The sequence below is a fragment of the Rhinolophus ferrumequinum genome, chromosome 23, assembly GCF_004115265.2.
Source record: "Rhinolophus ferrumequinum isolate MPI-CBG mRhiFer1 chromosome 23, mRhiFer1_v1.p, whole genome shotgun sequence".
Taxonomy (NCBI): Eukaryota; Metazoa; Chordata; class Mammalia; order Chiroptera; family Rhinolophidae; genus Rhinolophus; species Rhinolophus ferrumequinum.
The window spans coordinates 23333103-23349822 of NC_046306.1; the positions used below are offsets into that span (position 1 = coordinate 23333103).

At 49.2% G+C, this 16720-nt stretch overlaps 1 protein-coding gene across 1 annotated transcript; it reads left to right on the forward strand.

Moving 5' to 3' along the window:
- Positions 1 to 1638: 1638 nt before the first annotated feature.
- On the forward strand, positions 1639 to 14302 carry TRIB3 (tribbles pseudokinase 3). The gene is made up of 4 exons (XM_033095442.1): positions 1639 to 1859; positions 5156 to 5443; positions 7660 to 7952; positions 11144 to 14302. Exons 2-4 carry the CDS (start codon positions 5156 to 5158, stop codon positions 11634 to 11636), a joined length of 1074 nt encoding a protein of 357 aa, XP_032951333.1. The 5' UTR covers positions 1639 to 1859; the 3' UTR covers positions 11637 to 14302.
- Positions 14303 to 16720: the final 2418 nt, after the last annotated feature.

Here is a 16720-nt window from a genome sequence, read left to right on the forward strand (position 1 = left end):
GAACTAGGGAAACAAAGGTGACTCCAACCGCCTCCCATCCAACCTCTGCCTGAGCAGTTATTTTTTTGACATCTTTTTTTTTAACATTTGTTTTTATTAGTTTCAGGTGCACAAAACAATGTAATAGACATTTATCATTTATAGCCCTCACACAGTGACAACCCCCCACCCCCCATCCACTACCCCTCTGACATCGCACACAGCCATTACATTTCCACTGTCACTATTCCTCATGCTGTACTCCGCTTCTTGTAACTATATATGTATATAGTTGTAGTTGACATTCATTATTGTTCAGCTTCAGCTTCAGGTGTACAGTGCAGTGATCAGGCATGTACGTCATCCCTGAGGTGGTCTCCCTAATGAGAGTCCATTGAAATGCCCATCGGTAGATGACTGGATTAAGAAACTGTGGTACATTTATACAATGGCGTATTACGCAGCCATAAAGAAGAATGAAATCTTACCATTTGCAACAATATGGATGAACCTAGAGAACATTGTGTTAAGTGAAATAAGTCAGAGAAAGACAAATACCACATGATCTCACTTATATGTGGAATATAAAGAAAAGAATAAATGAACTAATCAGAAATAGTCTCAGAGACAGAGGAAAAACTGAGGGTTGACATCATATTTTTCCAGACATCAAGACCTAGAAAGGATTTCCACTGAAAAGTGTAGATCCCCGGGGCTGCACAGGGATGCTTTACCAAATAGCAAGTGCCACCAGGGCCTGCCAGGCCTGGGGTGCAAGTCCCGTGATAGGCATCTTCCCCTCGCTGAGCCTCCATTTTGTATACTCTTTTTATTGAGCACCTATGATGTGCCACACACTGTTCTAAGCATTTTACTAACTTCTTTTATCCAAACAACGACTCTATGAAGTGAATGCTGTGCTATTATAAGCCCATTTTATAGTGGAGGACACTGAAGCAGGGTTTTAGGTAGCATTCCTGAGGTAGCACAGTGGCCTGGGCAGAGGTGGGGTGCACTCTTAGGCAGGCTGTTTCTAGGGTGCCTGCTCTTAACCACTACTAATGGTTGCACTGCCTTTATCAAATGAATGCTGTGAAGTTCACCTTACCTCAGGCCTTCCCAGGGCACCACACTGGCTCTTTTGAGCCAGGAATCAGCTCCTATAAATCTGTGGTTTTTGTAAAGCTCCTGGGCTGCTTTCCCATAGCTGGGCCTCAGGCAGTTCCTTAGTAGAATGGGGAGACTAGAGCTTCCTGCCTGCCAAAGCTTCTCTAAAGGTTTAAAAAGCAATGGTGGAAAGGTAGCCAGGAGGCTGTAATGGTTTGCTTTTTTTATTTCTCTTCAGCACCATCCTGAGAAGCAAGGATGTTTTTCCCATTTCACAGATGGGGAAACCAAGGCTCAGAAAAGCAAAATGCTTTTTCCAAGATGATAGGGAGAGTCAGTGGCTGGTGTCTACACTCAAACTTCGGGCGCGGGGCGGAAGGGGAGTGGGGTGGAGACGAGACACCCTTCGAGGGCGGGAGAGGCGAGGGGTGCCCCGGCCCCGCCCGGGAACCTAACCGGAGGGACGGGGCGGAGCGCGTTGGGAGGGGCGGAGCGCAGGGGATGGTGCAATCCCCGGCCGGAGCGCCTCAGGCGGCTGCTGATTAGCTCAGGTTTACATCACCCGGGCCAGAACCGTCGCCTGGCGCCAGGCGTCCAAGAGACACTCGCCGCGGAAGCCGCGGCGGCTCCGCACGCTTCGGGCTGCGGGGGGTCGAGGCCAGAGCTCCGCCAGATCCCAAGCTCAGCAGCAGCGGAGCAGGTCCCAGTCCACCAGGGGTGCCCAGGCGACTCTGAACTTAGGGGTCCGCAGGACACCGCCGCACCAGGGCAAGGTACCCGGCTGGGAGCCAGGGGCAGGAAGGTTGGAGGGGCGGGTAGGTTGGAGGGGCGACCGGCGGAGGGTGGCCGGCGAGCTTCGGGATGGCTCCGGGCTGCCGCGTGTTACACACACCCCTTTGAACAAACCTGGCCGTCCGGGGGCGATCTGGGCCGAATGTTCCTGCCGGGTCTCAGGTGACGCAGCCCCTCAGGCCTTGGGGTCGCCCAAGTGAGGCCGACACCCGCTAGGGCGAGGGAGCACACCCCGGGGGTGTTAGCTGTGTCCCGGGGGCGGAGGGAGCCAGGACGGAGGTGTCCGTGTGTGGGTCCGAGAGAGGTGTGCGGTTGTCTGTGTTTTGGGTGAGTGTGGGTCAGGGGAGTCGTGTGGTTTGGTGGGGGAGGAGTGTGTGTGAGGGACTGCATTGGAGGACTGGAGGACTGTATGTACAGTCTCTGTCACTGTGGGGGGGTATCCGCGGGAGTCCGCGGGAGCCTGTGGGGTCTGGGTGGGGATGTGTTTCGGGACTCTGTGTTTCCGCGGACGGTGAGAGTTGCGGGGAGGGCAGAGCACCTGGTGGCAGGTGTTGGCTGTGTAGGGGGTACGGGCGGGGTAGGGCAGGGGTTTCCTGGAGGCGGAGGACCCGTGCAGGTCAAGTGGGACCACGGAGGCAGCGGGCGGATGCGGGACCCTGCTGCGCGCCGGTCCTGGGCCGCAGGTGTGTACCTACCGGTTTGCACGTTGCACTGTGCGCACGTGTGTTTCGATCCAGCAGACGGCGTGTGTTGTACCTGGAGACTTGGGGAGGGGAGGCGAGGGCCCAGCCCCGCTCCTGCCCCCTGCCCTTGGGCCCAGCCTCCCTCTCTCTGTCTCACCCCCTCCTGATTCCCCACCGCACCTCGGTTTCCGCTGAATCTTCTGCCCGAGACACCCGCTGCCGCCTCTTCCGCTCCCAAGGGAGGAGCCTGGCTGCGGGAGGCCGGCGAGGCAGCCGACTGCCTTAGGCCCAGTGAATGTGTGTGTATTGGGCGAGGGCGGGGAGGGGGCGTGTCAGACTGTGCGTGTGACCCTGTTGCTATCAGTCCTGCTATCGTGAGTGTGATGGTTGGGAGAGCTGTGTGTGTGTGCGTGCACGCTTGCCCGTGGAGGGAGAGGTAAGTGTGTATCACTTGATGTGTGTGCCTGTGTCTACCCTGGATGTATGTGTCTCTGCTGGCTGGCTTGGACAAAGTGTGTTTTTGAGGGGTGTGTGTACACCTGTCTCCCCTGTTGTGTGAGTGTGTATTTAGTACGACCTGCCCCTTTTCCCATGGGGTTGTCAGGGACCAGTAAGAGGTAGATATTAGGGGCTGCCTCCATCCTACAGTGGAGATCCTGCAGTGTGGCCTGCAAAGTCCCATGTTCATCTATAGATTCAGATACCCCTGTTCAATGGTGTGGGGCATCCCAGGCCCCACCAGGCTCTGAGGTACAGTAGGGCCAAAGCAGCCTGGAGTGCTGTACAACCACCAGAAAGCCACTCCAGGGAGTCTCTGCTTCACAGGGCACAAAGCATCTACACAGCCAGGGGTCATTTTGCTTGACTCAGAACAGCCAGTGAGGTCATCCTAGCCTCATCCCTGGGGAGATTTCTGAGTCTCCATATGGTAGCACTTGAGCATCTTCAGCTAATAATAATAATATTAATAATAATAATAATAAATAATAATGGAACAGCAGTAGTGACCATTTCCTGACTCCTATCCTGTAACAAGGCCATGCTACTTTATTTCTGTTTTAATTTCTTCACCACAAAAATCCTATGGGCATTACTAGACATATGAAAAGATGCTCAAAGTCACTAATCATCAGAGAAATGCAAATTAAAACCACAATGAGATATCACCTCACACCTGTCAGAATGGCCATCATCAATAAATCAACAGAAAATGGTGTTGGCAAGGATGTGGAGAAAGGGAACCCTCATGCACTGTTGGTGAGATTGCAACTTGGTGCAGCCACTATGGAAAATTGTATGGAGGTTCCTCAAAAAATTAAAAACAGAACTACCTTATAATCTAGCAATTCAGTTACTGGATATCTGTCTGAAGAAATCCAAAACACTACTTCAAAAAGATATATGCATCCCTATGTTCTTTGCAGCATTATTTACAATAACCAAGATATGGAGGCAACCTAAGTGTCCATCAATAGACGGACTGGATAAAGAAGATGTGGTACATATATATAATACTTGTACAATGGAGTATTACTTGGATATAAAAAATGAAATTTTACCATTTGCAATAACATGGATGGACCCAGAGGATATTATGCTAAGTGAAAGAAGTCAGATAGAGAAGACAAATATATGATTTCACTTTTATGTGGAATTTAAAAAAAAAACAACACAACAGACATACAAAATAGAAACCAACTCCTAGATACAGAGAACACACTGATGGTTGCCAGATGGGAGTGGGTTTTGGGGGCTGAGTTCCATGTATGGATGAAATACAATCTATGTAACCAGACCCCTAATGATGGATGTTCAGTTATTTCTATTACATGGGCTGCAAGAATAACCTTGTACTGGTATTATTACATCAGTATGTAGAGAGCTTCCCGGTCCTTTTTCAGAACTGTATAGTGTTCTACTGCATGGCTGTACCATAATGTTTTAACCAGCCTCCAACTGCTGGACATTGAGGGTGTTTCTTGCCTTTTGCTATTTAGACACAAGGTTCTGATCTAATTTTTTGGTGAGCATTATTTTTTTTTTAAGATTTTATTGGGGAAGGGGATCAGGACTGTATTGGGGAACAGTGTATACTTCCGGAACTTTTCCAAGTCAAGTTGTTGTCCTTTCAATCTTAGTTGTGGAGGGCGCAGGTCAGCTCCAGGTCCAGTTGCCAGCTGTTAGTTGCAAGGGGCACAGCCCACCATCCCTTACGGGAGTCGAACCAGCAACCTTGTGGTTGAGAGCCGGTGCTCCAACCAGCTGGGCCATCTGAGAACCCAGGAGCTGAGCGGCAGCTCTTCATTCTAGTTGCGGAGGGCGCAGCTCACTGGCCCATGTGGGAATCGAACCGGCACCCCCGTGGCTCGCGCTCTAACCTAACTGAGCCACCCGTCTGCCCCTGGTGAGCATTTTAATTGAAGGATGAATTCCTAGAAGTGGAACACCCAGTCAAGGGTGTGTACAGTTGTCAGTTTAATGCACACTGCCAAATCACCCCGGTAAAGGCTGTGCCAATGTGCCCTCCCTCCAGTAGGGGTAGAGAGGGGCCACCAAACAGTGTCGCTTTAACGCCTTTCTCCCTTTCTTTCTAGATGCGAGCCACCCCTCTGGCAGCTCCTATGGGTGCCCCTTCCAGGAAAAAGTTGAAGTTGGACGATGACCTAGAAACCAAGTGTCCTACCCGGAAACAAGCTGGAAGTGAATCCCAGCCCAGGCTTCCGCCCTGCCCACTGCCCCTGAGCCCACCCCCTGCTCCAGGCCATGCTCCTGCTGTGACCGCTGCCTCCCGGCTTGGGCCCTATGTCCTCCTGGAGCCTGAGGAGGGCGGCCGGGCCTACCGGGCCCTGCACTGCCCCACAGGCACCGAGTATACCTGCAAGGTACGTGCCCCGGGGGCCGTTCTCCCCGCATCACAGGGTTCCTGGAAAGGGCCTGGGCTCCAGACGATGGCCAGGGCTGAAGGGTCCTTATATTCATTTAGTCCTGTGTTTATTGGGGAAACAGCCAATGAGCCCCCAACTCTCTGTCAAGCCCTGGGCTGAGCTGAGACCCGAGAGGTCAACCAGATGGTCCCAGCCCCGGGAATTTATAGCTTAGTCCCCCACAGTGTGATGCATGTTGCAGGGATGGAGCTTAGGGGCTATGCAAGCACAGAGAAGACTCTAATGTGTTCAAGGGGGTGTCAGAAAAGGCTGAGTAGAAGTTAGCCAGGGAGAAGTGGGAGCAGGGAGGTCCAGATAAGGAAAAAGGCCTAGAGGAGTACAGGACTTCACTATGACCGAGTGGAGGAGGTGTGCAGTCAGCCAGGGGCCAGAGATGAGAGCTGGCAGCCACTGGGTGTGAAAGCATTAGGAAGGAGCTCCCACTAGGCTGTGGGGAGCCACGGAAGAGATTGGCTCAAGAGAAGGATGAGATATGGCCAGCATCAGAACTCCTGGGAGCCCCGGAGGTCCCTAGGCCTACCCTGTGGTCCATGTTTTCATATGGCCCCAATTATTTAGAAACATTTAGGGGAGTGTACTTGGATGTACTTGTCCCGGCACCAGCATGAACTGTGGGGGCTGACCTGCCATTTCCACATTTCCTAGGGTTTTCTGGTCCATGTGTAGAGAGATCAACATCCTGTCTTTGTAGACTATCACCTTATTCATGAATTCAACAAACATCAGCAAGCAACTGCACATGCCGTGCACCACGCTGTGGTTCAAATATAGACAAAGTTCTGCTCTCATCAAGCTGATTCCTAGTGGGGGACGTGGACAATGAACAAGTGAATAAAATATATGGCAGGTGATCATACATGCTATGGAGGGAAAGCTAGGTGCTGGGAGAGAGGGGTGTGGGGAGGGTAGGAGGTGATTTTAGCTGGGAAGGTTGGGGAAGACCTCTCCGAGGAGGTGACATTTGAACAATGACTTGCATGAATTGGGGGAGCCAGCCCTGTAAGCATCTAGGGAAGAGCATCCAGGCAGCAGAAAAGGCACAGAGGCAGGGATACGCTTGCCCTAACTTTAAAAAACGTCTCTGTTTTTGGATTATTTCCTCTATGGCCCCCAACTTTGTTTTTGAAGACACACATTTTTCCCCAATGAATTAAATATGTATATGCTTTATTTATTTATTCCTGTTTTCTGTGTGACATAGCTAAAATGACATGCAAAAAGTTTAAAGTCAGGTGAACCGAAGTGAGTATACCAGTGTGGCTGCTGATCAGCTGTGTGGCTTCCAACAAGTCACCTTCCTTCTTTGAACATTCTTTGAGGGCCATCGCGAGGCTTCCATCTAATGTCCATAAAGACCCCAGCACATTTCCTGACAGCCTCAGCCACTCTCACCACAGGCCCCTTTACCTCCCCCACCCCGTTCCTGCCATGCTGATTTTTCTAGAGCTTATCAAGCTCTTTCTTGCTTCAGGGCCTTTGTACTGTCTGTGCCCCCCCCCCCCCCCACGTGGAAAGCTTATCCCATGGGCATTGCTGAATCATTCAAGCCACTTCCCCAGAGTCCTTTCTGAACCACACGTTCTAAACTAGGTGCCCTCTTCCAAAATATTCTGTATGCCAGCACCCTTCTTGGTTCCTTTGCAACACTTGTCAGAATTGAAAATATTTAGGGTTTTTTTGCATATTAACTGTCTCCTGTATTGGACTGTGGGTACCAGGAGAGCAGGGACCATAGCTGTCAGTCAAGTTAGATCCCCAATGGCTGGCACAGGTAGGAATGAATGAAAGGGTGGGCGGGCAGTAAATTCTAGAGAATGGTAGGGAAGATGACCATGCTGCTTCTGACTGGCTTACAGGTATTTCTGCATCATCTGCTCTTCTGGATTTCCCCTGCTTCGGGGTTTAGTTTTGTTTGGGTTACCTGTTATTTTTCAATTGTCTGAAATTTAAGGTCATATCAGGTAGCACTTAAGAGCACGTGCAGGTTGTGTGGCCTTTCAGCTTTGTCAGGGTTGCATGGCTTGCTGCCGAAGCGCTTGGCCTAGTGCCTCATAGCATCCGGTAGTGTCTAAAGGGTTGGCTGTGACTGTTTCCAAGGTCAACTCAGGCTCCACGCGGTCCCCACCTGTGCTCACGCCATGCTCCGCCCACAGGTGTACCCCATCTGCGAGGCCCTGGCTGTGCTGGAGCCCTACTCCCGGCTGCCCCCCCACAGGCACGTGGCACGGCCTGCGGAGGTCCTGGAGGGCACACACAACCTCTACATCTTTTTCCCGCGGACCCATGGGGACATGCACAGCCTGGTGCGCCGCCGTCACCGCCTCCCTGAGCCCGAGGCCACGGCGCTATTCCGCCAGATGGCCGCTGCTGTGGCGCACTGTCACCAACACGGTCTAGTCCTGCGAGATCTCAAGCTGCGTCGCTTTGTCTTCACCAACTGCGAGAGGTGAGTGTGGCCATAGAGAACCCACCCACAGACACACCCAAGAGAGGGGCCACAGTGGGGAAACGGAAGCTCAGAAAGGCAAAGAAACCTACATCAAAAGTGGAGGATCCTGGGCTAGCGCCGCTGCCTGGTTCTCGGGGAAAAGTTGACTCGGTCTTGTGGGAAGCCCGTAGGGGTGGAGCATTGCCCTGTGCTCATAGCGGACAGTGAAGAACAGCATAGCTGCACTGACCGACTTGGAACTGTACAAATAAAAGGTAGACACTGTTATTGTCCCTCTATGGCAGGTGAGGAAACAGAGGCCCAGAGAGGTCAGTAATGCCTAAGATCCCACAGCTAAATAAATGGTAGAGTTGGGATTTGAACCCAGATGTGACTCCAGAGCCAGGGTCCCAGTAGCCTCGGAGATTGAGAGGTGGGAGGCCTGGCTAGGCTCACTTGCTGACTGTGGGTGACCCTGTGTTTCTGAACCTCAGTTTCCCCATTGGTAGGGGAAAGGGATGGATTGTCAAGACGTTTCTAGGATTTCAAGGCTACAGACAATAGCCAAAATGGGTCCTGAATTCCCCACACAGGAACATTTCCTGTGAAACTGGAGACCAGTGATTTTTGGAGTGGGGGACAGAAAGGGACCCAGCATTCTGTCTGCAGCACAGACTTCTGGGAGGATGAAGGGTGTGCCTCAGAGTTCACCAAGCCATCAGGTCCACATGAAGATCCATCGAGAACATCGATTTCATTTCAAGATTTTTTTTTGTAAGAGGAGGGTGACCTCATTGAACTTCTTTTAACTTTTTATTTTGAAATACTTTTAGACTTTCAGAAATGTTGCATAAATAGTCCAACGAGTTCCTTTATTTCCTTCACCCAGTTTCCCCTAAAGTTAACATCTTAAATGACCATAGTACCACGACCAAAACCAAGGCATTCACCTTGGTCTAATACTATTAACTAAACCACAGATTGGTTCCGATTTTCCTTGTTTTCCACTATGTCCTTTTTCTGTCTGGGATCCCATCCAGGTCCCCAGGCTACATCCAATAGTCATCTCCTTAGATGACTCCAGTCTTTCCTTGTCTTTCTTGACCTTGATACGTTTGAAGAGTATTAGTCAGTTCTTTTGTAGAATGCCCCTCAATTTGGATTTGACTTATGTTTTTCTCACGGTTAGGCTGAGGTTATGCATCGTGGGCAAGAATATCACAGAAGGGATAGGCCCTTCTTAGCACACGAGGGTGATATGTATTACTGTGATGTTAAAACCTCAATCACTGGATAGGCTGCTGCCCGACAACCATCTACGCTGAAAGGTTCCCAATGTAATTAACCTTTGTAATTAACAAATACCTTGGGTCATACCTTGTATTAATAAGCACCTTGAAGCACCTTGAGGTTATGCATGTACTCTGTTTCTCCTCAAACTTTCGCCCACGAATTTTAGCAGCCATACCTCTTCCCTGTAGTAGTTATTACTGTGATGTTTGCCTTAGGGTGATTTTCTATTTCTTTCTTTCCTTCTACGTTTTATACTAAAATGAACATGCCTTCAGTAAAAAGTGGAATGTAAAATTATAATGATTTTTAGGCTAATGCATAACTTCAAATCATTTTGAGATTAGGGTGGGTACAACACTCCCAGACCTCGCAGAAATAAGAAAGCGCTTCCCTCTCTTTGCTAAGCAATAATTTGAGAAGCACTGTTGGTAGCAAAGGGATGGTGGAGTCAGTCAGAGCTGGGTTCAAATCCTGATTCTACTTTTTACCTGCTCTTTGACCTTGAGCAATGGCTTTGCCTGCCTAAGCCTTCATTTCTGCATCTGTAAAATGGGCTGATAATGCACATATGCACACACCTGTGTGTACACACACACATGCACCTGTTCTATGATTCACTGAGTTGGTCAATGTTTGTGAAATGCTGGCAGGTACCCAAAAAGTGGTGCTATAGGAATAAGATGAATAGCAGTGGGAATAGAATGGTTATTATTAAAGTAATCTAGAGTGCTCCATGGGAGTTGTTTAAAGCAGAAGTTGCAAATGGCCAGCTACAAACACATTTTTGGTTTTTTTTTTGGGGGGGACCTGCATACATATTCATCTGTTTTCAATTGAAATTGGTTGCCAACATTTCAAAAGCTGGGACCTTTTCATTAGAATATGATTTCTGGTTTCTCTTGGGGGAAAATGGACTGTGAGCCCCCCTTGAGAACTACATGAATGGTTCATAGCGCTGGCTCTGGTGCGTGAGAGCCACAACCCCCAGCCTTGTGGCTATAAAATGGTGTCTTCCTCACAGGTTGTATGAGGATGAAATGAGATAGACCAGGTACCAAGCTTAGCTCAGGGGCCAGGTACACAGTGGACAATCCGTAAACTGTAATGTTGTTAGTGGTGTCTTTTTTAGGCAGGGTTTGTGCTGAGATGTTTGGTACAGTCTCCATTTCCTAGTTCTCTCTCTCTCTTTCTCTCTCTCTCACTCTCTCTCTTAACCTGCCTGGACCCTAAGTTTGCATCTGCTTAACAAGAGACTAAATGCCTCAGTCAACCTCAGCCCCCTCCCTGAGGGACTGTGGGAAATATGTTCCTCTCAGAGTCCTAGTTCAAATTTAATTGTTCTGTGACCTTGAGCAATGACTTTACCTCCCTGATCCTGGGCTTCCTTATCTGTAAAATAGGCTCAATCATCTAGCCCCACAAGTCTGGCTCGTGTTTGCCAAATGCCAGGAGTCACTTGGGAAGTGGGTGTCATTCAGGGTGATAGCATGGAGTGGTGGGTTGGGTAGCTGTCATGCAGGGTCTCTGGTCCCGTTCCCGCTCTCGGCGGGTGGACACAGAACACGGTGAGGCCAAAAAGGAACACCGATGGAGCCATAGATAGGGGAGTCATACCCCTATAGTCTCGCTGGTGGCTGGGTTGGAGACACAGGAAGCAAGAGCCACACGATGCACAATTCGCCATCCATTTCTCCGCCAACCAAAAACCACCCTGCCCGTGTAGCCACGGCAGTTATATCAGTGGCTAATGGCTAACTGGTAACAGCTGATGGCCAACTAGCCACAGCTGATGGCCATCTACTACCCGAGCCAGCACCTTTCCACGTGAGGCCGAGAGCCTGGAAACTGCTCTCTGGGACTCTGTCCCCACAGTGTCCCATTAGGAGCTGACCCCTCTCTCTCTCCTCCTGCCACAGGACGAAGCTGGTGCTGGAGAACCTGGAGGACGCCTATGTGTTGACTGGGCTGGATGACTCCCTGTGGGATAAGCACGCGTGCCCTGCGTATGTGGGACCTGAGATCCTCAGCTCGCAGGCATCCTACTCGGGCAAGGCCGCAGATGTCTGGAGTCTGGGTGTGGCACTCTTCACCATGCTGGCTGGCCATTACCCCTTCCAGGACTCAGAGCCTGCCCTGCTCTTTGGCAAGATCCGCCGTGGGGCCTTTGCCCTGCCTCAGGGCCTCTCAGCCCCTGCCCGCTGCCTGGTCCGCTGCCTCCTTCGTCGGGAGCCGGCTGAGCGGCTCACAGCCTCGGGCATCCTGCTGCACCCCTGGCTGCGGGAGAACTCAATCCCCTCAGCCCCATCCCGATCCCACCTGTGGGAGGCTGACCAGGTGGTCCCTGAAGGGCCAAGACTGGAAGAAGCTGAGGAAGAGGAGGGCGGAAGGGAAGTGGGTCTATATGGCTAGGGCTACCCTCCCAGACTCAGCTGCAAACAGCGGGTTGAGTTTGGGGTGTCTCCAAGCTCTCTCCTGCCTCTTTGAACCGAGACAAACCTTAAGTGCCTTCTAGGAGGCAAGTCCTTCTTTGGAGTGGCCTGTGTGCCGCACCCTGTTCTTAGTGTTGGGAACACAGTCGTGAACAAAAGAGACAAAACTCCTGCTCACAGCGCTGATAGTACTTTTCCACACCCACAGGCCAGTGTCTGCACTGGGCAGGGTGCACTTAGTGCAGGTATTGCTGTCCACTCGTGCTGGCAGCCCAGCACTTCTGTCATGGGACAGTCCCTTTGACAAACCACCCAGCTGCCTTTGTATCTTGCACCTTTCAGAGAAAGGGAAGCATCCTGTGCCAAAGGCTCCAGGCCTCTCCCCTATAACTTAAGACTCCAGAGCCCAGGCCGTGCCGGGAATTCTGCTCCAACAGCTCTGTCCTCTTGGTCAGGCCTGAGCCAAGGATTTGGGCTGGAAAATCAAGAGAGCAAACTGTGAGGCAGGTCCTCACCTGACTCAAGGAGTCATTTGGAATGAGGGTCCAGGCCTGGCCACCTCAGCGGCCCTTGACCTGAGAACCAGAGTCGGGGGACAGGATTAGGCAGGGTCGGCCCCCTGGCCTCCTGGAAAGTCCTAAGCTCAGTTCTGGGGACACTTGGGGTCCAGGACCCCACATAATCACTATAGGTTTTGGATACCCTGAGTATATACTTTTCAACCTTGTGCCTAATAAAGGGGTTATGAAATACTTTTATTTCTCCTGGACATTTTATCTATCCTCTCGTGTCAGTTTTCCCTGCATCCCAAACCAGTCCCATGGTGAAAGGCCAGAGGGCTTGTGTTTCAACCTCATCAGAATAATTTGTGAGAACAGATTTCTTGCAGTCCAGCGGGCCTTCTGCACTCCCTCTCTTCCTTCTGGAGGCAATGGTGTCTCAGCTGGAGTAAATTTTTGGCTGCAAGTAACTGAAACCCTGAGTCAAAGTGGCTTAAGAAAGAAGGAAATGTATTTCACACAAAGCAAGAAGTCAGCAGGTGGGGTGGGCTTCAGGGATGGTTGCATCAGCTCTCAGAGCTGTTAGCAAGAACCAGGCTCCCCAAGCTCATTCTATCTCTGCTCTGTTGTTCCTGGGGTCACATTAGAGGGATCCATGACCTGAGGAAGAATAAGGGTGGCCTTGTAGTATTTGAGAACTCCGTGCTCTGGAGTCAGGAGGCTTAGTGTCTCTGGGCCTCAGCCTGTTCCCCTCCTCTGTGTGCCTAAGTCCTGCCCATCCCTTGAGGCTGGACCTGAAGCCACTTCTGACACTGTCACAGTTGGGCTGCCCTCCCCTGCACCTCTGAAGTCGGCACAACAGGGGTTTTCAGCTGTGATTGGGCAGCCCCCTGGGGGGTTTGTTTAAAATGCAGATCCTTGGACTCTCCCCAGACTTAGTGAGTCACAATGCCCCCTGAATTTCTGACTTCCAACAAGCCTCCTGGTCACGTTGCTGGAAGCTAAGTTGGAGAACCCTTGCACTGGGAGAAACCCTGACTCCCTGGGGACTCAGAACTCATTTCAGCTCACCTCTGTGCCTGTTTGACTCCAGCCCAGGTATAAAATGGGTACAACTTCTACCTGCCTGTGAGGCTCAGATGGGCTCACAGGTGTGGGAAGGCTTTATCAGAGCTCAAAATCCAAGCCACCACTACGTTGTACCAGCTTCATGGGGAAAGACATGTAGTCCTCATCCCCTCATCCTTCTTCCCTTACCTGGCTTTGTGGTTCTTCACAGCACTTAGCACCAACTGGCAGAACATTCTAGATTTGTCTGTTTGTATTAGTTTTGTAAGGCTGGGGACTATGTTTTGTTTATAACTGTCACCCCAGCTCCTAGAACAGTGCTTGGCACAGAGCCACCCAATAAATGTTTGTTGAATGACTGAATGAAAGTGGTTGCTATGCAGATCTTACGTGCCTAGAACAAAGGCAGGACACTTATGAGGGGTGGTTAATGTTTGCTGAGCACGTACCACGTGCCAAGCATGTTTTTAAGTGCATTGCTTTTAAGACATGTGATAGCCAGCCTCTAAGATGGCCCTCAATGACCCTCGACACCTGATATTCATGCCCTGGTGTAGTTCCTTTTCACCCGGAGCGAGGCTGACCCGTGTAACTAATACACTGTAAAAATGATGGAGTATGACTTTCAAGCCTAGGCCATAAAATATACTGCGGCTTCCACCTTGCTTCCCTGGATCATTTGCCCTGGGGCAAGCCAGCTGCCATGTGGCTAGGACATTCAAGTAGCCCTACGGAGAGGGGTGGAACATAGGCATCCTGCAGATAACCAACACCAACCAGACATATGAGTGGGCTTTCTTGAAAGTCCATCCTCTAGCCCCATCAAGCCTTCAGATGACTGAAGTCCCAGCCAACATCTTAACTACAACCTCATAAAAGTCCTTGAGCCAAATGATGTAAGAAGCTGTTCCCGAATTCTTAACCCATAGAAACTGTTGTTTTAAGCCACTAAGTTTTGGGGTAACTTGCTATGTATCAATAACCAATAACTGATACAGATCCTTACAGTAACCCGATGAGGGAGGGACCATCTGATCACCATTGTACAGAGAGGGAAACTGAGGCCCAGAGAAGGAGAATCTCTTGTCCAGGGTCACACAGATAGTGTGAACCCAAGTTTGAATGACTACAGTCTACCTACTGGGATGAAGGATGTCCAAAGTGAATGCCAGCTCTGCCCTTGACGGACCAAGGCTAAGACCAGAACTCCTGAACGAATCTATCTGTCCCCATTACCAATTTGTGCAGATGAGCTCAGGGCTGAAGGGAACATGCCATCGTAAACTGGCAGGGGCAGCAGGAGAGAACAAGACAACAAGAGTGAAAACCAGCGGAAACAGACAGAGTTCAGATAGCAATATTGTCAGACACAGATTGTAAAACAAAAATGTTTACTGGGCTTACATAAATAACAAGCTTGAAACTATGGCCAAAGTATAGGAAATTATATCAAGTGATATACCTTGATATTTGAAAACCTAGCAGAACTTCTACAATAAAAAATACAATAACCGGGGCTGGCCCAACGGCTCAGGCAATTGGAGCTCCATGCTCCTAACTCCAAAGGTTGCTGGTTCAATTCCCACATGGGCCAGTGGGCTCTCAACCACAAGGTTGCCGGTTCGACTCCCACAAGGGATGGTGGGCTGCGCTCCCTGCAACTAGTAACGGCAACTGGACCTGGAGCTGAGCTGCGCCCTCCACAACTAAGATTGAAAGGACAACAACTTGACTTGGAAAGAAGTCCTGGAAGTACACACTGTTCCCCAATAAAGTCCTGTTCCTCTTCCCCAATAAAATCTTAAAAAAAAAAATACAATAACCAAAATAAAAAATCCAAAATAATAAATTCAAAATATGGGTTAAATGGCAGTTTAGATGTAGCTAAAAGGGAAAATTAGTGAGACAGAAATCAGATATCAATCATAGATTCAGGAGACTCCATAAATTTTCACACATAAATACCTCATAGTGAAAATGCAAAAAACCAAAGACAAAGATAAAATCTTAAAAGCACTCAGAGAGGAAAAAAATAAGTTTATTTTCAAAGGAACAGCAGTACAACATAGATGAACCTCAAAAACATGCTAAGTGAAATAAGCCCTTCACAAAGGACCCCATATTGTAAGATTTAATTAATATAAGATGTCCAGAATAACCAAATCTATAGAGACAAAAAGTAGATTTGTGCTGGGGGTTGAAGGGTAGATGGGGAGTGTCTGATAAAGGGTACATGGTTTTTTAAGAGGGAAAAAAATGTTCTAAAATTAGATTGTGGTGAGGGCTGTACAACTCTGTAAATGTACTAAAAACCATTAAATTGTACAGGTCAAATGAATGGGTCTTACGGCATATAAATTATATCTCAATAAAGCTGTTTAAAAAAAGAACTGACAGGTAATGATGTCTCAACAGCAACCATGGAAGCTGGAAGACAATAGAATTTTATCTTCAAGGTGCTGAAATGCCAGGTAGAATTCTTTACCTAGTGAAAATATCTATCAAGAATGAAATCTAAATAAAGACTTTCAGAAAAAAACGAAGAAAGTTTGTCACCAGAAGAGTCTTCCTATTGGGAAGTCTAAAACAGTGGTTCTCAAATTTGGCTTCTCAATACAGACACCAGACAGCGTTAAAAACTCCTGTTGCCTAGGCCCACCCCCAATCGTTCTGAATCAACTGATCTGAGATGTAGTGGCCTGGGCTTCAGGATTTTTAAAAGCTCCCCAGGTGATTCAAATGTACAGCCCAGGTTGAGAACCTCTGTCTTAAGGGATGTATTTCAGGCAAAAGGGAAGTGATCCCAGATGAAAGTCTGAGATACATTCATTCACTTAACATATAATCCTTAAGCACCTATTATATGTTAGGATCTGTTCTAGACACCAGAAACACATCAGTGAGCAAAACAGACAAAAGTCCCTGCCCTCTAGAAGAGGCAGACAGACAAAAACAAACAAACAAACCAACAACAAAATAGAAAAGTAAAATATGCTGTTAGATAGTAATACATACTTTGAGGGAAAAAAAAGAATCCAGAAAGGAGGATATGAAGTGCTGGGTGTAGGTGATATTTCAGCTAGAGTAGACAGGGAAAACTTTGGGGTAAAAACCAAAACAAAAAGAACGAGCAAGCCATGAAGATATAGCCATGAAGATATTTGGGTATGGCAAGTACAAAGGCCCTGAGGCGGGAGTGTGTCTGCCTTGTTTCAGGACCCAGGTCCTGTGGTGCTTGAGTGGAGTGAGCCAGGGAGAGTAGTCAAAGGAGAGGAGGCAGTTGACAGGTTTCTACTTTGAGCGAGATCGGAGTTCTTGGGAGTGTTTTGGGGAGTGACATAGTTTGATTTACATTCTAACAGGACCCTTTGGTGACGCTAGGTGGAAAATGGACTGTAGGGGTTAAAACGGAAGCAAAGAACTCAATGAGGAGGTTGATGCAGGACAGCAGAGGAGATATGACGGAGGAAAAGCGGGATGGGAGTGAAGGAGGTGA